General features: G+C 46.8%; 1 protein-coding gene across 5 annotated transcripts in view; it reads left to right on the top strand.

Annotated features, from left to right (window-relative positions):
• LOC146341315 (uncharacterized) overlaps positions 1 to 18299 on the top strand; it is a 35940-nt gene extending 17641 nt beyond the window's left edge. For 2 of the 5 annotated variants that reach the window (XR_014784116.1, XR_014784113.1), the window contains exons 2-3: positions 2320 to 2428; positions 17239 to 18298. Coding sequence is in view for 1 of the 5 variants with exons in the window: in XM_084808319.1 (XP_084664445.1) it covers positions 2327 to 2428; positions 13458 to 13548; positions 14895 to 14933; positions 17239 to 17390 (384 nt within the window). In the remaining 4 variants the exon portion in view is untranslated. Of the gene's footprint in view, positions 1 to 2319; positions 2429 to 13457; positions 13549 to 14894; positions 14934 to 17238 lie in introns of all 5 variants that reach the window. The other 3 variants (XM_084808319.1, XR_014784114.1, XR_014784115.1) reach the window with 3 other exon arrangements.
• Positions 18300 to 20507: the final 2208 nt, after the last annotated feature.

Here is a 20507-nt window from a genome sequence, read left to right on the forward strand (position 1 = left end):
TGGGATATTTTTTCCCCCTTTCTATCCCTCTTCTAACTACTGGAAGGATGGATGAGAAAACTATCTGGTCCCCAAAGTTCTTGAGTTTCCTTCCCAAAGCTTCAAAGTCTGATGTAATTTCTTCGTAGCTCCTCTTGGCGGTATCATTTGTTCCCACATGGATGAGAAGAAAGGGATACCTGTCAGTGGGCTTTATGAGTGCAGGCAACCCTTCAGTCACATCTCTAATCCGTCCTGCTGGGAGACAGCATACCTGGCGAGTCCACGGGTCTTCATGACATACTTGGGTTTCGATCCCATGCAGCAAGGAGTCTCCCACCACTACTACTCTTCTGTTTTTGTAGCTGTAGGCCTTGCTTTCATTGCCTCTGCTTGGCTGACCTTCAGCCTCTTGCTCGCTCTCCTGTGGAGTTCCATGTAATTCTTCCTCTGCAGGCTGTCCTCCATTCTCATCCTCTTTAGGGAAGTATGAAAGTCACATAACTTTTTGCAGCATTTATTCGCAGTAGGGGGGAGGCGCTCTGTCCCTCTTCCTGGAAGCCTCCCTGGGCCAGCTCTGCTCCATGGCGGCTCAATGGAGCCACTGGCCAGGGCCATCCGCAGCCGGAGTTCCAGCCATGGCTGGCTGCTGCAGACGCAAATGGTGGCCACTGTAGCAGCCACCATTTCCGTCCTGCCAGGCTGCCATGATAGGCTACATAAGTAATTACGTAGCCTATCACGGCAAAGAGCAGGGGCGCAAACGGCGGCCGCTACACCGTTTGCGCCGCTGCTCTTTCCTTGATAGGCTACGTAGGTATTTACATAGCATATCATGGTAAAGTAGGGATGTATGAAAGTGACTGACCTTTCGCAGATTATGTAGGGATGGCGGAGAATTTCTCCCCGAAACTACAGGGGGCCGAGTGCCAACGTGTTCGGCCCCCCGAACAAGTTTCGGGGAGAAATTCTCCGCACCCCCCCCCGCACCGCCCCCCGGGACGGGACTTACCTTTGCCGAATGTCCCTCCCGGCGGCAGGTCCGGCCGGCGGTTCGGCGGGTGTTCGTGCGGGGCGGGAGCGGCAGCCGGTCTTTTGACCGGCTGCCGCCGCCGCCATTGCAATTAAAGAAAAAAAAACGCCCCCATGATAGGCTACGTGACGATTAACGTAGCCTATCACGGCTAGATTTGCAGTCAGCCGTGATAGGCTACATAAATCGTTACGTAGCCTATCACGGGTGACTTTAAAAAAAAAAAAGCGCGTACGGATAATGGTGGCCCCCATAGGGAGCTGCCATTCCCGTTCCTTATTTGGTCGCTGTAGTCTACGTAAAGATTTACGTAGACTACAGCAACCAAATAAGGAACACGAATGGCGGCTCCCTATGGGGGCCGCCATTAGCGTATGCGCTTTTTTTTTTTTAAGTCACCCGTGATAGGCTACGTGATGATTAACGTAGCCTATCATGGCTGACTTTGCAGATCTAGCTGTGATAGGCTACGTTAATCGTCACGTAGCCTATCACTGGGGCGTTTTTTTAAAAAAAAAAACTTTGGAGTTCGCAGCCGGGCGAGGCGGGAAGCCTCCTCCCCGGCCTGAATTTCGGCCGGGCGAGGCGGGAAGCCTCCCCCCCCGGCCTGAACTTCACGGGGGGAGCAGCAAAGCGCCTCCCCCCCACCGTGAACAAGCTTCGACGACAGGTAAGTGACTTTCGTCCACCCCTAGGATTATGTTGATGGTGGGGGGGAGGCGATCCATTCCTCCCCCCCGGAATCCTCAATGGCTGGCTGTGCTCTGCGGTAGCTCCGTGGAGCAGCGGCCAGGCCCAGCCCATCCCAGAGCCGTCCACAGCCAGATTTCCGGCCGCGGAGGGCTCTGGGGAAAAAAAACAAAAACAAAACTGCGTACGCAAATGGCAGTGGCTACAGTCACCACCATTTCCATTCCTTATTTTTGTCCGTCTTAATCTACGTAAATATTTATGTAGACTATGATGACGAAAATAAAGGGGAACACAAATAGCGTAGCGGGTGGTATTTCCGTCCCTTTTTGATTCACTGTTTTAGCCTACGTAAATCTTTACTTAGGCTAAAACGGCGAATCTAAAAGGGATGCAAATAGCGCCCGCTACGCTATTTGCATTCCCCTTTATTTCGCCATAATACTCTATGTAAATATTTACGTAGACTAAGACAGCCAAAAATAAGGAACGCAAATGGCGGCGACCATAGCCGCCGCCATTTGCATATGCAGTTTGTTTTTTAAACCCACCCAGCCATTATAGGCTATGTAAAGATTTACGTAGCCTATCCCGTCTTCTTTTTTTTTTTTAACAAGACTGGAAATGGCAGTGGCAGTAGCCGGTTGGAAGAGCAGCCACCGCCACCGCCGAAGCCGCCACCGGAGCTGCCGCCGGAGCTGCTGCCGCGCGGAAGATCCGCCCCAGGTAAGTCTTGTCCCGGGTGGGATCTGTGGGGGGGTGGGGGGTGGCAGGCCATCCCGCCACGGAATTCGGGGGGTCGAATGCACTGGCATTCGGCCTCACCGAGATCCGTGGTGGAATTCTCTGCCATCCTTACGGTAAAGGCAGCTACGCAAATGGCGTAGTGGCCGCCATTTGCATGGCTGCCTTTACCGTGATAGGCTTCGTAAATACTTACATAGCCTATCACGGAAAGAGCAGCAGCGCAAATGTCGTAGTGGCCGCCGTTTGCTCCCCTGCTCTTTGCCGTGATAGGCTACGTAAATACTTACATAACCTATCACGGCAGCCTGCCAGGACATAAATGGCGGTTGCAGCAGCCGGCTGAAAGACCAGCTACCGCCTCCGCCAGTGCCGTCGTCGGAGCTGGCGCTGCCAGAACATCCGCCCCAGGTAAGCTTCGTCCCGGGGAGGATTCCGCGGGGTGGCAGGGAGTGGGAGGCCATTCCGCCACACTTGGGCAAGAAAACAAACATGGCACACATCTTGCAGGTCACCACCACTGGAGAGTTTTGTCCTTCTATAGTCTCTTTTCCCTTTTTGTGTCTAGGTTCCTGGTTGTTCTAGAGTAGCTTGTGCCTGCTCCTCTACTCACTGCGGGTTAAAAACAGAGTCCCATTGGTATGGAAGTATGTGTAGCAAGACAAATAAATTAAAAAAAATGTTAGGGGCCTCCCCTTTGACCTGCCCTGCCAAACTCCCCTGGCCAACTCCTGTTTGCTCCCCCTGTCCGATCACTCTGGTCGCTATCTCTCTGGGAGCTTTCTTGCTTCTGTAGTCCGTGGACCAGCTGGAGCAGCTTCCTCTGCTCTGCTCAGCTGAGAGGCAGGAAACAGACTGAAGCTTCCTGCCCACACACCTTCTGGGAGTACTCAGGCCACACATCCCCACCTGATGAGCTCACAGCCACTAAGCAGGAAATGGACAGCCCTCTGGGCTTCCTCCAGCTTCCTCCAACCCACTTACCTCTTTGCCTTGGTCTCCATTGACTCCTTTGTCTCTTCTGCCACTGCAGCTCCCCTGGCCAACTCCTGTTTGCTCCCCCTGTTCACTTGCTCTTATTGTTCGCTCTCTGGGAGCTTGCTTGCTTCTGTAGTCCCTAGACCAGCTGGAGCAGCATTTTTCCAACATTCAGTTCATCCTGAATGTCTGAGAATTTTTCCAGTCTTAAATTCTGTTGGTCCTAAACTTTGAAAATAATGCATGTTTTAAGAACATGAAAGCAGCCATGCTGAATCAGATTGAGGCTGCAATCCATATATACTCAGAAGTAAATCCTATTGAGACCAATTAGGCTTCCACTCAGGTAGGTGAGAAGAGGATTGCAGCCTAAGCCTACACTCCTATTATACATATTTTCCTGGAAGTGAGTCCCATTGAACTCAATGGGACTTATAGCTGAGTAGTAATATATAAGATCACATTGTAAGGGTACTTCTAGTCCATTGTTCTGTTTCTAAATGAGCCTAACTAGATAATTCTGGGTAGAGCTGTGCACAAACGGCCTCTCAAAATTATCCGGTAGGGATGTACGAATCCCTTACCTGGCTCCGCGCAGGGGCATCCGTGATGGGGGGGAGGCGTTCTGTCCCTCCTGCCGGAATCCTCGATGGGGAGGGAGGCACTCCGTCCCTCCCCCTGGAATCCTGCCTGGCCGGCTCTGCTCTGCTGCCCCGCTGGGCAGCCCTGCAGGGACGCAAATGGCAGCTGCCATAGCCGCTGCCATTTGCGCCCCTGTATTGAGCTGTGATAGGCTACGTTAATATTATTTACATAGCCTATCATGGCAGGGGGAAAAAACCCAGCGTACGCAAATGGCGGTAGCCACCGCCATTTGCGTACGCTGGGGTTCCCCCCCCGACCGTGATAGGCTAAGTAAATACTTATGTAGCCTATCACAGCCTCCGCAGGGATGCAAATGGCATCCCTGCATTAGCCGTGATAGGCTATGTAACTATTTACATAGCCTATCACGGCTATGAAGAGGAGGAAGCGAATGGCGGCCGCAAGACGGCCGCCATTCGCAAAGCAGCACGGACGGGAGCAGGTAAGTGCTCCATTTTGCATGCCTTTCATGGGGTGGGGCTGGTGGGGACTTAGCCCCGCATGCCTTTCGTGGGGTGGGGGGACAGGGACTTCGTTCCATGATGGATTTTGGGGGGCCGAATGCACTGGCATTCAGCTTCACCGAGATCCGTTGTGGAATTCTCTGACATCCCTATTATCCAGCCTGTTTGTGGGCAGAGAAACTGGGGGACAATTTCACTGAATTTCTCCTAGGGGAGGAGAAATTCTCTAACATTTTCTCTCAGATAGGGCTCACTATTGGCAGGGGTTGTAGCACAGGGGTTTTCTTTTTTCCTCAGGGTTTTTGTCTGATTGCACTGCTTCTGTAGGTAGCAACCACATCAACTGTGGCAAGGCTTCCACTTTTGGGGGGCAGAATTTTGAATTTCTTTTGCTGCTATTTTTGAGCTTACCTAATCACTGTGAGGTGGCCGAGGGTGCTGTGTGTGTTTTCTCTCTCTACTGCACACTTTTCCATTGCTCCGCAGCCTCCCAGGCCACCTGCACTTCCTGACCTGAAAAAGCCACATGGGAGGAATTGCCTCATGACATCTTCCTCATGACGGCTTTAACTGAAGTGCAGAAGCTGAAGAGGTTACAGGCTGCCACAGAAATTATTGTACGATGAAAGACACGACACTCATGCACACTCCTCCTCAGTCACCTCATATGTAAGCACAAGAACTCCAACCCCAGCCCATGAGATTTTCTCTGAAATTTCTCCTCCTCTGAATTTCTTTTCAAAAGCAATTTTTTTCTATTGAATTAAATGAGAATGGTTGAAAAAAATGTGGGAGAAATTTTCTGTGCAGCACTAATTCTGAGAACCCCAAATGCAGGCCATGGAGACCACAACCCACCCATTGCTTGTCCCCAGCATGGATTTTGAGGGTATACTGCCTCTGAAAACATAGGTTCCATTTCATTATGGCTGGTAATTTTTGATAGACCTTCTTTCCTCCTTCAAATTCTTTACTCCCCCTTTTAAAGACACCTTAGCCTGTGGCCCCATTACTCCACAACTTGTGACAGAGAAATCAAATTCACATGGTTGTAACATGCCATGTGCTGAAGCAATAGTTCATCATTTCCTTTGGGTGATGATCGCATGTTCTAAAAAAAAGCAAAAACAAAACAGAATTCTCATTTTGACTTGCAGCTGTTATTCTTGTTAGCCACTCCTATATTATCATTGGAGAATTTTATGTGAGTTTATCATGACATTTCTTTCCAATCTATAGAGTGGGAAATAATAAAAACAAAATCAAACCACTTAAAAAAGAGGAGGTTTGGAATGTGTCCTATAGAACTGCTTCTCTATCAGTTTAAGAAGAAAGGTGTCAATTTTATCAAAAGTTTTCCTACATCATTGTTACTATATGAAATGAGTATACTTTAAATATTGAGCTTAGAACTCCCTGTGGCAGAAGCGCCCAGAGAAATTTTGTCTTCTCAGGGGAAAGATAACTAACTGCAAGATGTAGTCAGAGAATACTGGCTGGAAAGTTAACCATGGTAGGGTGTTTTTTGTTTGTTTTTTAATTGTAGTCAGACATTTTGTGAGGGAAATGGAAAAGTACCATAGGATCCATATCTAATCTAGCTCTCCTGATATCCTGAGGGAAGAGGTCAAAGCACTAACGGAGAAACATGTTTGAAGATACAAAGGTTTGTGTGTGTATGTGTGAAAGAGAGTGGGCGGCAGGGGAGAAGAGAGTTCTATGGTCATTGCAAATCATCAGATCGGGAGGTCAACCTCTGTGAGGACCGGTTGCAAATATTCTGTTGGTTTTTCATCACAATAATAGGGATGTCAGAGAATTCCACCACGGATCTTGGTGAGGCCGAATGCCAGTGCATTCGGCCCTCCGAAACCCATGGCAGAACGAAGCCCCCCCTGCCCCCCCCGTGAAATGGGCCCGGAATGGAGCACCTACCTGCTTCCATCCATGCTGACTTGCAAATGGCGGGCGTGGCTGCAGCTTCCATTTGCTTCTTCCATATTGCCGTGATAGGCTACATAAGTATTTATCACGGCTAACGCAGGGATGCCATTTGTGTCCATTTTGCTAAAACGGCAAAAAAGAAAAAGAAAAAGGGGGAACGCAAATGGCAGCTGCCATAGCCGCTGCCATTTGCATGCGCTGTTTGTTTGTTTGTTTTTTTCCATGATAGACTATGTAAATATTTATGTAGCCTATGATGGCAAAATACAGGGACGCAAATGGCGGCAGCTATGGCTGCCGCCATTTGCTTCCCTGCAGGCTGCCCAGCAGCCAGATGTCTGGCTGCAGGTGGCCCAGGCCGGAGAGGAGCCGGCTGGAGAGAATTTTGGGGGGAGGGATGGAGCGCCTCCCCCCCACCACGAATGTCACCCTTTGAAAAGGAAAGTGACTTTGGTACATCCCTACACAATAATGGGTCTCTTGAAATTAGGGATGTTGGATAATTCCACCACGGATCTCAGTGAGGCCGAATGCTAGTGCATTCGGCCCCCGAAATCAGTGGTGGAGCGAAGCCCCCTGCCCCACCACCCTGAGAAAGGTGTGTGAAATGGATCACCTACCTGGTGCCGTTCGCGCTGCTTTGCAAATGGCGGCTGTGTCTGCGGCCACCATTCGCTCCTTCATTATTGCCATGATAGGCTACGTAAATACTTAAATATTGCTATTTGCATCCCTGAGGAGGCCGTGATATGCTACGTAAGTATTTACATAGCCTATCATGGCAAAAAAGGGAACGCAAATAGTGGCCGCCGTAGCCACTGCCATTTGCATTCCTGTTTTTTTGCTGTGATAGGCTACGTAAATATATATCCCTGTCTTTCGCCATGATAGGCTACGTATATATTGACATAGCCTATCATGGCAAAAAAAAAAGGGAACGCAAATGGCAGCGGCTATGGCATATGTCCGGCTGTGGGCGGCCCCAGCCGGCGGCTCCGCGGAGTTGCCATGGAGCGAAGCTGACTGGGGAGAATTTCGGGGGGAGGGACAGAGCGCCTCCCCCCCACTGTGGATGTCCCAGAATGAAAACAGGTAAGTGTTTCATACATCCCTACTTGAAATCTTGTTAAGAAGAGCTTTCATTAGCAGAACATTTCTGGAATGGGTTAGATGATCGAGGATATCATGCGCAGATCCTCACTCATTAGGGGAGGGATATGAAATTGTTGAATGCAGATATTCCCAGTTTCAGTTCCCAGGTAAAATGACTTCAGATGACAGGGCTTGGAAAAACCCTGAGAATCAGATTGGGGTAGATGGGTCAATGGTCTGAGACAGCTTGCTTATTTCTTTATGTATGACACAATAATAAACTGCTGCACATCAAGAGATATCAAAGCAGTGAACAACAAATTAAAATACAAAAAGAAATACAATAAAAGCGGGGTCATCAATCAAACAGTGGCTGTAATTTAGCCATTAGTCAGGAAATGCTTTCCTGAAAAGCAACATTTTCAGCAAATGCAGAATTATTATTGTTATTGGTATTATATCCCACCTTTTCCCCAATACTGGTACTCTGGGCAGCTTTACAACACTAAAACTTGTACAGTTAAAACCCATATATAGAAGTATAAATAGAAGTATACAAACATTAAAATTTAATTAAATCATCAATAATATTGAAATCATATAAAATATCAAAACGTTAAAAGACAACAGAAAACATAGATGCATGCCTGATCTAAGTTGGTGGACATTCCATAGGCTCGGAGCCAACACTCTAAAAGCCTTATTTCTGGTGGTTTCCAAGCAGAACTCTGACCCAAGCAGATCTCTGGCCTCTTGAGATAACCTCAGTGATTGGGCTTGATGATAAGGTGGAGTGTCCTCAAGTATCACATTTATGATCATGTGCTGTGGTCTTTATTAGGTACCCACGCCTGATATATACAAGATATCTCTCAGCGTTATCACTTTATATTTGGGGTGGGGGGGTGGTTGTACTTCTTTACGTAGACTACGGCGAAAATAAGGGCAACGCAAATAGCGTTGCCCTTATTTTCGCCGTAGTCTACATAATCTTTACGTAGACGACAGCGACCAAATAAGGAACATGAATGGCGGCTCCCTATGGGGGCTGCCATTAGCCGTACGCGCTTTTTTTTTTTAAAGTCACCCGTGATAGGCTACGTGACGATTTACGTAGCCTATCATGGCTGACTTTGCAAATCTAGCCGTGATAGGCTACGTTAATCGTCACGTAGCCTATCACGGGGGCGTTTTTTTTTTTTTTAGTTTTATTGGAATGGCGGCGACGGCAGCCGGTCAAAAGACCGGCTGCTGCCCCCGCCCCTGACGAAGACCCGACGAACCGCCGCCGGGACCCGCCGCTGGGAGGGACATTCGGGAAAGGTAAGTCCCGTCCCGGGGGGGGTTCGGGGGGCGGGGGGGTGCGGAGAATTTCTCCCCGAAACTTGTTTGGGGGGCCGAACACGTTGGTGCTTGGCCCCCCAAAGTTTCGGGGAGAAATTCTCCACCAACCCTGGTCAAAATAAGGAACGCAAATGGTGCGTACGCGCATTTTGTTTTGTTTTTTAAATCAGCCGTGATAGGAAATGTAAACATTTGCATAGCCTATCATGGTATTTTTTTAAAAATCTAGCTGTGATAGGCTACGTAAATCTTTACGTAGCCTATCACATTTTTTTTTTTACTGGAAATGGCGGTGGCGGCAGCCAGTCGGAAGACCGGTCACCACAGCCACCGCCGCCGCACCGCCACCGGAGCCGCCGCCGCCAAGAAGATTCGCCCAAGGTAAGTTCCGTCCCGGGGGTGGCAGGGGGGTGGCAGACCGTTTTGCCACCGATTTTGGGGGGCCGAATGCACTGGCATTCGGCCTCCCTGAGATTCGTGGCGAAATTCTCTGACATCCCTACTGCCAGGCTGCTGTGGCCACAAATGGCGGCTGCTATGCTGGCCACCATTTGCGTCCCTGCCAAGCCGTGATAGGCTACATAAGTTTTTACGTAGCCTATCATGACAAAAGGCAGGGGCGCAAATGGCATAGCAGTCTCCATTTCCGTGGTTGCCTTTTGCTGTGATAGGCTATGTTAATACTTATGTAGCCTATTACGGCAAAGAGCAGGGGTACAAATGGCATAGCAGCCGCCATTTGCGTGGCTACCTTTTGCCATGATAGGCTATGTAAGTATTTACGTAGCCTATCACGGCAAAAGGCAGCCATGCAAATGGCGGCTGCTACGACGGCTGCCATTTGCGGCCGCAGCAGCCCAGCAGTGGCCGGAAGACGAGCCAAAGCCTCTGCTGCTGCATCCACTGCCACATCCGCTGCCAGGTCAGGTCCATCCCAGGGGGATTCCACGGGGGGGAGGGGGGAGGCCATTCCACCACAGACTCTGGGGGGCTGGATTCTAAAGAAATCCAGAATTTTAAAAAATTTCAAAATTCGTGGCAGAATTCTCTGACATTCCTACATAAACCTTTTCTTCGGCTTAGGTCCATGTCACCCAGTATTGTCAACACTGACTAACAGCAGCTTTTTAGGGTTCTGGGCAAGAGTTATTCAAGCCCTACTTGGAGATGCTAGGGATTAGGGATGTCAGAGAATTCCACCACAGATCTTGGTGAGGCCGAATGCCAGTGCATTCAGGCCCCCAAAATCTGTGGCGGAACGAAGCCCCCCCACCCCTCCACCCCACGAAATGGGCCTGGAATGGAGCACCTACCTGCTGCCGTCCACGCTGACTTGCGAATGGCGTCTGCGTATGCGGCCATCATTCGCTTCTTCCATGTAGCCGTGATAGGCTACGTAAGTATTTACATAGCCTATCACGGCAAAACTAAAGGAACGCAAATGGCAGCTGCTATGGTGGCCGCCATTTGCGTTCCCTTTTGTTCTTTTTTTTGCCGTAATAGCCTACGTAAATGTTTATATAGGCTAAAATGGCAAAAAAAAAGGAATGCAAATGGCGGCCACCATAGCCGCCGCCATTTGTGTTCGCTGTTGTTTTTTGCCATGATAGGCTACGTAAATATTTACATAGCCTATCATGGCAAAATACAGGGATGCAAATGGCGGCGGGTACGGCAGCCGCCATTTGTGTCCCTGCAGGCTTCCCAGTGGCCGGATATGTGGCTGCAGGCAGCCCCGGCCGACGGCTCCGTAGAAACTCGGCGGAGCAGAGCCAGCTGGAGAGAATGTCAGGGGGAGGGACATAGTGCCTCCCCCCCCCACAAATGTAACCCTTTGAAAAGGTAAGTGACTTTCGTGCATCCCTACCAAGGATTGAACCTGGGAACTTCTGCATACACAGCAGAGAGCTTTGGTTAATGGGAGATATAGGAATGTAATAAATAAAATAGCAAATACATAAATAAAGCATGAGCTCTACCACTGAGCTACAGCCTGTCCTTTATTTAGCCTGGAATGCCCAGGCAACATAGCATAATGAAGTCCCACTGACACCTAAAAACAAATAATAATAATAATAATAATAATAATAATAATAATAATGAGGAGGAGGAGGAGGAGGAGGAGAAGGAGAACCCCACACACATCTTCTTAGACGGTTCAGTTCACATTTTACGAAAGTGAAGGGAAAATCTACCAAATATACTAATGGTCAGCGATAGCACTAATTTGTCAAGGGTTTGTTTCCAAGTGGTCCTTTTTGTGAATAGAGCAGGATTGTGTTATTTGCCTGTTGGGGCTCTAAGAGCCAAAACATCCCCAAAGGCACTAGGAGCTACATTTGTAGTGTACGCTAGAGTGGCACTTTAGAGTTGACTTTTGGCACTCTTGCCAAAAAGTTTTCTGACTGCTAGTTTAGAGGTCTGCATTCACATAACCAAACATCACCAGTGGGGTTCATTCATAAGAAGACTCTTTGTTTTCATATATGGTTTTGAATCCAAATTCTGCCCATCAGCTTCTGGAATTAGATTCAACAACAGTCTTTGTGGTAAAATGGACATACGTTTTACCACCATTAAGTGACATTTAACTGTTTTAAGGTGTAATCCTGCATGTTTAGACAGAAAAAAAATCCTACAACTCCCAGCATTCCCCAGCCATCCATGGCTGGCTGGGGAATGCTGGAAGTTGTAGGACTTTAAAAAATAAATAAATCTCTAAACACTTATGGAATTGTGCCCTTAACAAATAATTTGCAAGTACTGAAAATCCTACTTTGGACTGTGGCATCTATTAGAGAAAAAGATCTATTGCTTGTCTGGAATGATTACTATGTGATATAAAAAAGGACCTAAATAATATAATTAATTGTAGAACATCTCTCCTTAAATGGAAATGGTGTTAGACTGGTATATTGAAGAAATAAAATTTAAAAAGATTATGAGCCATATTGGATCGGGCCACAGGTAGGGATGGCAGAGAATTGCGCCACGGACCTCGGTGAGGCCGAATGCCATGGCGGAACGGACTACCCCCCCCCACGGATCCACCCCAGGATGAGACTTACCTGGGGCGGATCTTCTGGGAGGCGGCGGCGGCTCCGGTGGCAGATTCAGTGGCGGCGGCTGCAGCGGCTGGTCTTCAGACTGGCCGCCGCCGCCGCCATTTGCAGTCTTGTAAAAAACCCACACACGACGTGATAGGCTACATAAAGACTTATGTAGCCTATCATGGCTGGGTTTTAAAAAAAATGACGTGATAGGCTACGTAAAGATTTACGTAGCCTATCAGGGCTGGGTTTAAAACAAACAAACAAACCGCGTACGTAAATGGTGGCGGCTACGGCCGCCGCCATTTGCGTTCCTTATTTTTGGCCGTCTTATTCTATGTAAATATTTACGTAGACTATGACGTAGGGACAGACGAAAGGGATTTACCTTGTCCCGCAGCTTGCTTCGCGGTGGGGGGGAGGTGCTTCGGTTCTCCCCCCGAAGTTCAGGAGAGGGGGGGAGGCGCCCCACCTTGCCCGGCTGAAATTCAGGCCAGGGGGGAGGCGCCCCATCCCTCGCTGGCAAATTTCAGGCCGGGGAGGAGCGCCCCGTCTCCCCGGCCGCGAAAAAAAAGTCAACAAAAAACAAAAAACACACACTCGTGATAGGCTACGTAACAATTTGCGTAGCCTATCATGGCTAGATTTCCAAAGTCAGCCATGATAGGCTACATAAATTGTCACGTAGCCTATCACGGGTGACTTTGGAAAAAAAAAAAGCGCGTACGCAAATGCGTTCCTTATTTTGGCACGTCTAGTCTACATAAAGATTGATGTAGACTACGGCAAAAATAAGGGCAACACAAATAGCGTTGCCCTTATTTTCGCCGTAGTCTACATAAATCTTTACGTAGACTACCCCTGTCCAAATAAGGAACACAAATGGCGGTGCTCGCCAAAATGCCACCGAACCGCCGCTGGGACCCGCCTCCGGGAGGGACATTTGCTGAAGGTAAGTCCCATCCCGGGGGGGCCGGGGGGCCGGCGGAGAATTTCCCCAACACTTTCGGGAGGCTGAATGCATCGGAACTCGGCCTCCCGAAGATTCGTGGAGAAATTCTCCGCCATCCCTGCTATGACGGTGAAAATAAAGGGGGACACAAATAGCATAGCCGGCGCTATTTGCATCTCTTTTTGATTCCCCATTTTAGCCTACGTAAATATTTACGTGGGCTAAAACTGCCAATCAAAAAGGGAGGCAAATAGCGCCCGCTACACTATTTGCGTTCCCCTTTATTTTCGCCGTCATAGTCTACGTAAATACGTAGATAAGAGGGCGAAAATAAGGAATGAAAATGGCGGTGGTGTAGCCGCCATTTGTGTACGCTGGTTTGTTTGTTTTTTAATCCACCCAGCCATGATAGGCTACGTAAAGATTTATGTAGCCTATCACGTTGTGTGTGTTTTTTAAACATAGTCATGATAGGCTACGTAAATCTTTACGTAGCCTATCACGTCTTTCTTTTTCTTTCTTTCTTTTTTTTTTTTTACCAGAGTGGAATTGGCGGCAGCAGCAGCTGGTTGGAAGACCGGCCGCCACCGGAGCCGCCGCTGGAGCTGCCGCCACCCAGAAGATCCACCCCAGGTGAGTCTCGTCCTGGGGGGGATCCGTGGGGGGGGCAGGGGGGTGGCAGGCCATTCCGCCATGGAGTTCGGGGGGCCAGTGCATTTGGCCTCACTGTGATCCGTGGCAGAATTCTCTGCCATCCCTAATTCTAACAACACAAAATTAGGGATGGATGAAAGTCACTTACCTGATCCCGACGCTTGCTTCGCGGTGGGCGGGAGGTGCTCCGTCCCTCCCCCTGAAATTCTGGGTGGGGAGAGGTGCCCCATCCCTCCCAGCCAAAATTCTGGGTGGGGGGGAGGCGCCCCATCCCTCCCCACCAAAATTCTAAAGAAGTTAAAAAAAAAAAGTGATAGGCTATGTAAAGATTTATGTAGCCTATCACAGCTAGATTTTTAAAAAACACCGTGATAGGCTACGTAAAAGTTTACGTAGCCTATCACGGCTGACTTTGAAAAAAAAAAAAGTGCGTACGGAAATGGCGGCGCCCATGGGTGCCACCATTTGCATTCCTTATTTTGGCATGGGTAGTCTACATAAATATTCACGTAGACTATGGTGAAAATAAGGGCAACACAAATAGCCACCGAAATGCCGCCGAAACGCCACCAGGAGCCACCGCCGTGAGGGACATTCGCTGAAGCTAAGTCCCATCCTGGGGGTGGCAGGGGGGTGGCGGACTGTTTCTCCACCAATTTCGGGGCCCCGAATGCATTAGCATTCAGCCCCCTGGAGATTAGTGGAGAAATTCTCCGACATCCCTACACAAAATACATGTGGCCCAGGGTTGTGTATCCTCCTCATCTCACCCCCACCCCATGTAAGACATGTAGGTTTGCACATACTCAGCAAGAACATGGTGCATTCTCTGGTTGTCAGATGTTGATGTTATTGTTATTTGCATTGTTGTTGGTATAATTAATTGACCCAAGTTTACATCTATCAAATATAATTGCTAATGGGCTGAAACAATTAAAAATGGGCTGTATCAAACACAATGGCTCTGATGAGTTGTCATAAATACATCAGATAGATTTCTTTTTAGGACACAGCCTACCTGGAGATGTAATGTTGAATATTTAACAATGTTGAATATTTAAGGAGTTGAGTAGTTGTCATCCATGGAGACTGGTGGCTCCAATTTCAGAGGTGCTGTGGTTACATTCTGGGTTGCCGTCAGAACCAGCCAGAACTCTAAAGGACCTATCCAAGGTGCTGAATCCCATTCCCAAGATAGGTCCTTTAGAGTTCTGGCTGCTTCTGGCTGAAACCTAGAATGGATTCACAGTCTCATCAAATTCAGAACTACCAGCCTCCACTGGTTGTCTTTCACTGAATGTTTAAAATCGTAGTTTCCTTTTCAGCAACTGTTCAGACGGTGGATGAAACAACCATTAGAAAAGGTAAGAAGAAGAGTCAAGCAATGGTGAAAGAATTTAACCTCACAGGATTCAAGAATCTTCCTGAATTCATACTCTCCTCTTCATTATGTTTTTAGCAATCTGCATGGTGACCACAGCTGGAAACATCCTTATAGCTGGAAACATCCATATACTGTATATGGAAACATCCTATACAGTAGTTTTCAATTTCTTCACCTCCTTTGCTCATGCTGTTATCTCTGGTCTGTGATATCTTTAGGGATGGCAGAGAATTCCGCCATGGATCTTGGGGAGGCCGAATGGCAGTGCATTTGGCCCCCCAAAATCTGTGGCGGAACGGCCTGCCCCCCCTGCAGATCCCTCCGGGATGAGACTTACCTGGGGTGGATGTTCCGGGTGGCAGCGGCTCCGGCGGCAGCTCCGGCGGCGGCTCCGGCGGCAGTGGTGGCTGGTCTTCCGACCAGCTGCCGCTGCCACCATTTGCAGGTTTTTGGGGTGTTTTTACACCGATGTGATAGGCTGTGTAAGTTTTTACATAGCCTAAAGTGTCTGGGTAAAAAAAAAAAAAAGGCGTACGCAAATGGCGGCGGCTGTAGTCATGACATAGTCATGACGTAGTCATTTGCGTATGCCTTTTTTTTTTTTAACCCAGACGTTTTAGGCTATGTAAAAACTTACGTAGCCTAAAATGAATGGGTAAAAAAAAAAAAAAGCGTACGCAAATGGCGGTGGCTATGGCCATCTTAGTCCTTATTTCTTATTCCTTAAGAAAGTCCTTAGTCCTTATTCCTTATTTTGGGCCGTCTTAGTCTACGTAAATTTTTACGTAGACTAAGACGGCGAAAATAAGGGGAACACAAATAGCGTCCACTACGCTATTTGCGTCCCCCTTATTTTCGCCATCTTAGTCTACGTAAATATTTACGTAGATTAAGACATCAAAAATAAGGAACGCAAATGGTGGAAGCCATAGCCGCCGCCATTTGTGTACGCGGTTTCCCTCCCCCCAGAGCCTTCCGCGGCTGGAAAGCTGGCTGCGGACGGTTCTGGCCTGGCTGGGCCTGGCTGGCTGCTCTGCGGAGCTGCCACAAAGCGCAGCTGGCAGTGGAGGATTCCGGGGGGAGGAACGGAGCGCCTCCCCCCCATCCAGGATTCCGGGAGGAGGGACGTAATGCCTCCCCCCCACCATAAACATAATCGGCGAACAGGTAAGTGATTTTCGTACATCCCTAGATATCTTATGACAGGCATTATGTAACCCTTATGAACAGCAACTTGTGTGTTCACTTATCTTTTGTTACTTGGATCACTGGCATTGTGGCTAGTGCTTTTACAACATTTTTGCTTCACAGTTGGAGTTCTGTGGCCCCAATTAAATTGAGCATTTCTTTTGTGATTACACACCATTGTTAATGCTTTGAATCATTGGTTTGAATCATGACCCTCAAAACAGAGCCAACATGGCTGCTCCAAATTCTGTGCCTGTGAATGAAGGAACAAATTTGGGGTGGGCATTCTGTCCCACCCATGAGCTGTATCATTTTAATGTGTGGTTGGAATTCTCATGGCAAAATCTTTTCCATGCAACTTTCTAAATAAAAACAAAAACACCTTGTCATATCTAGTGATGTACAACCCCCCACTTTCCGGTTCAGGGGGGCTGTAGAGGGGCCATCCATGCCACTTGGGGCCCCTCAAAATCCACCAGAGCCGCTCCACATCTGGGGCAGTTTGCAGAGTGGCTCTCCCTCTCCGTATAGGGAGCCAGAGAGCTGCTCCGCGCAAAATCCTCCAGAGCCAAAGGTAAGTGGAGCTGTTCCGCCATGGAATCCGGAGGTCAGATTCTTTAGAATCTGGCCTCATTTGAGTCTGCGGTGGAATTGTCTGACATCCCTAGCTGTATCATATATATATATATATATATATATATATATGGCATGCTTGGGAACTTCTCATCCTGGCATCTAATTTTCTATGTAGAGAGTCTATTTGTTGGCAGGCTGCTGTTGAAATAAGCAAAAACATTTAATATTGCTCATCAAGGTACATTTCACAATAATACAGGGGCCATGTTTACTGTGCTATAAGGGCAGAGCAATGTCAAACCAGGATAGTTAGCATTAAAAAAGGAGGTTGTTGCCTAAGAAGAAAAATTCTGTCTTGAGACTTCAAAGAAATTCTACAGATTTCCAGGAAACAGAACTTGAGGTGACAGATAAAGCCAGTGTTAATGAGGTTGTTCTGCAACATCCTTTGAAATAAGATGTAAAGTGTTTCAAAGTGAATAATGAGGAGTTTGCTTCTTATCTTGTATTTTGTTTTAAAGGTAACATACCTGACTGGAGAGAGAACTATTCCACCTTTAACTTTTCTTATGAGGAGGCAGAAATCAAATGCCTTCTAGAAGCAGCAAAAATAAATGTGAGGAACAACACAGGAATAATCCTGCAGGCAATGAAAAACGTAGCTGTTCCTTAACAGCTTTTCATCCTGGATTGGGATTTTGGGATTCTGCTCAATGTCTCATTTTCCTTTTTGTCACAACTGAAGTCAATCAGTGCTACACATTTTATGCAGCCTGTTCTTAATTTTTCCATTTGAATATATTGTTTATTCAGATTTAGTCATACTAAGAGGGACATCAGTGGGACATGAATTAATTGTGACTACCTTAAATCCAATTCAAGGGTTAAGTGTGGCACCCATATAGACTGACTGTTTTAGTTGTTCAGATATTTGAATAAATTAGCATGAGCTTTTGTGTGTTACAACTGTAACTTTCACTTTAAGAGAATGGAATGCTTGCTGCGGATCTACCTGTAACCATCTTTCTGACTCTAAGTATGGGATCTACTCTAAGTATGACTAAATCTGGATTCAACCTATTGACTTTAAACATTCTAAGGTACATTTTCTTTAAACAGTTCTCAAACTGTATTTAATAATAATAATAATAATAATAATAATCTTTTCTCAGTTTTCCCTTTGCATTTTGCTATGAACATTTTTGTCTATCCAGTTGCTTCACACTCAAAGGACATTGATTTGATGATGTTGATCATCTTCATTAATTTCATAATTCTAACCTTAATATTTTAAAAAGCAGATGGAGGGAAAGATAATTCAAAATTTCTTCCAAACAATATGTTGCTTTATAAAATGTGTTACTTTTCAATCTGTTGCTGTTGGAAAGAAACAATATTTCTTTAAATCTTCTTTAAGTATTTTAAAGAAATACATTTTTTTCTCTCCAGTATAAATACCAACACTTCTAATCAGAATTTGTTAGCTGATTAATTCTTTAAAGTCTTCACATCTTACTGTGTGAACTATCTGTATTTATCTTCTGCATAATCATTAATAAACAGATGAAACTCCTAAAATTCACCCTTGGAATTACATGTGTGGTTTCGATAAGAATGGTCACAGTCCATTTTCTGACCCCAACCCATTTGGCCTTCCGATGATCGGAGGTGAATGGCATCATCAGATTATAGTGCTCTAGATAACTGCAAAGCGGTCCTGCTGAACCAGTATTTGTAGTTAATTAGAATGCTGTGGTCCATTTGGTCTATGAAATCTGGCTCTTAGAACTCCTTGGTACAAAGTTACTATAGTTCTCCTGTACCAAGACACTACACAAGCCTGAAGGGGCCAACTCATAAGATACATGTTGTACTTGCTAAAAGATTCCAAAAAAATACATATTCCATATATGGGTCAAACTACCCATGAGGGAAGCATGGGCTATGTGTGAGATTGCAGTTCCATGGCTTATCACGCCATCACGGTGATGCTGAAGATGGGGTTATTTAATGTGTTGTGGGGATGAGAGGAAGGAGGATGCTGAAAGCCCTCCCCCTCCAAAAAACAAAACAAAACACCACACACCATATTTTTTTCTCCTCAAAGTGCTTCCCATTTGCCATTTTTTCATCCATTCTCTGCTCCAAATGAAGGCTGAGAAATGTTGGTGGGGGGTAAGTTGCCCCCAAACCACCAATCTGCCACAAGGTTCATAGGGCATCTTTACACCAGCCTAAAATCCTGATTTAAAACGGGGCTTTCTGATTTTGTTTTAAATGTGGGATCACGACGACGAATCTCTTTTTCATATGCTTCCTTTCCCCCCACCCCCTTCCCACTCCTTCACCCCATCTCTAAGGCTTCCATTATCTTTCATCGATCTTGCTCCTCTTCTTTCCACTTTTACTCTTTTCACAGAGGAAACTGAAGTGGAACACAATGGGGTAATCTGATAGCTCATTATCTGTGATCTATTTAAAAACGGATCAAAGGGCATTTAGTGCAGGAGACACCTTGGATGACCATGGCGTCATCTGAAGAGCCCACAAACTTCCATGATGGAGCAATCTCAATTGTAAGATAAAAGCTCAATGTGAAAAAAGCCACAGTGATGATAATGGTTATTTCTGGGCAGCTGGCTCCCACCTTTTCAGTTCCCCAGACATCCTCTGGGAATTAGGTAATATTAAAGCATTTTGTTTTGTTCCCAGTTCGCCTACAGAAAATGAGAATCATAGTGCCAGGTGCCCAGAAGTGCATCACTGCCAGCAGGCCCCCTCCCTTTTGCACTCCACTGTTCATTCTCTCTCTCTCTCTCTCTCTCTCACACACACACACACACACACACACACACAAACACACACACAGAGAGAGAGAGAGAGAGAGAGAGAGAGAGGAGGAGGAGGAGGAGGGGGGGAGAGAGAGAAGGAGAGAGAGGGAGTCGGTCAGTCAGTCAATCAATTAACAATCCTCCATTTCATTGCCTGTGAATGGGGCAGCAAAATTGGATGAGGGCATTTTGGCTCAGCATTAAGCCCTATATTTGTTGTGGTGTTTCCCTTCAAAAGAGACACATGGTGGGACCCAATTCTTTCCAAATTGCAACACATGCATTTTTTGATTGGGAAATCTGCAGTTTATACATGTGGGTGTTTTCCTCCAAATAGAAGAAATGTGTGTCATTTTTACTTGGGATTAGGCACCAGTTCATGAATGCTGCATAGATAATATGGAACGGCCCAAATTGTGTTTGTGTATTTGCAAAGGAGTATCAATATGGCTTTAGGTTTGTTTTGTTCACTATGGTTTCAACTATTTGTTTCTACGTCCTAAACTGCACATTTATATGGGCAGCTGGGAAGAGAACGATGGCTCCATAGACAGGTTATTAGGTGAGTCCTACTCCTGGGTTTGTCCCTGAACCCAGCTGTAGTCACTGATCTCTGTGCCTGGATCCACCTAAACCTGCTGGGGTCCATCCCTGACTCTGCCTCCCACCCCACACAAACCTACTGTAGACTCTATGCAAGCACAAGAGTTACTTATTTCAACAGTTGGCAACACTATTCAGCTCAAATATCTTGGTGGTTTGTCTTTCCAGTGACAGGGAGAGGAGTGGTGTAAGGTCAGTCACATGACAATCCTGCATGTCATACAATTTATTTCCCAGGCAAAACAAGTGAGAAATGCATGCAAAAGAAGTCAAGATCACAAGAAAATGTCACTAATCAAGGTTTGCCTGTCTGAAGATATATAAAAAATTCTCCACCAGATGGCAACACATTAGTA

The sequence above is a fragment of the Heloderma suspectum genome, chromosome 6 (assembly GCF_057233095.1).
Source record: "Heloderma suspectum isolate Gila_16-S chromosome 6, 16-S_ref, whole genome shotgun sequence".
Lineage (NCBI taxonomy): Eukaryota > Metazoa > Chordata > Lepidosauria > Squamata > Helodermatidae > Heloderma > Heloderma suspectum.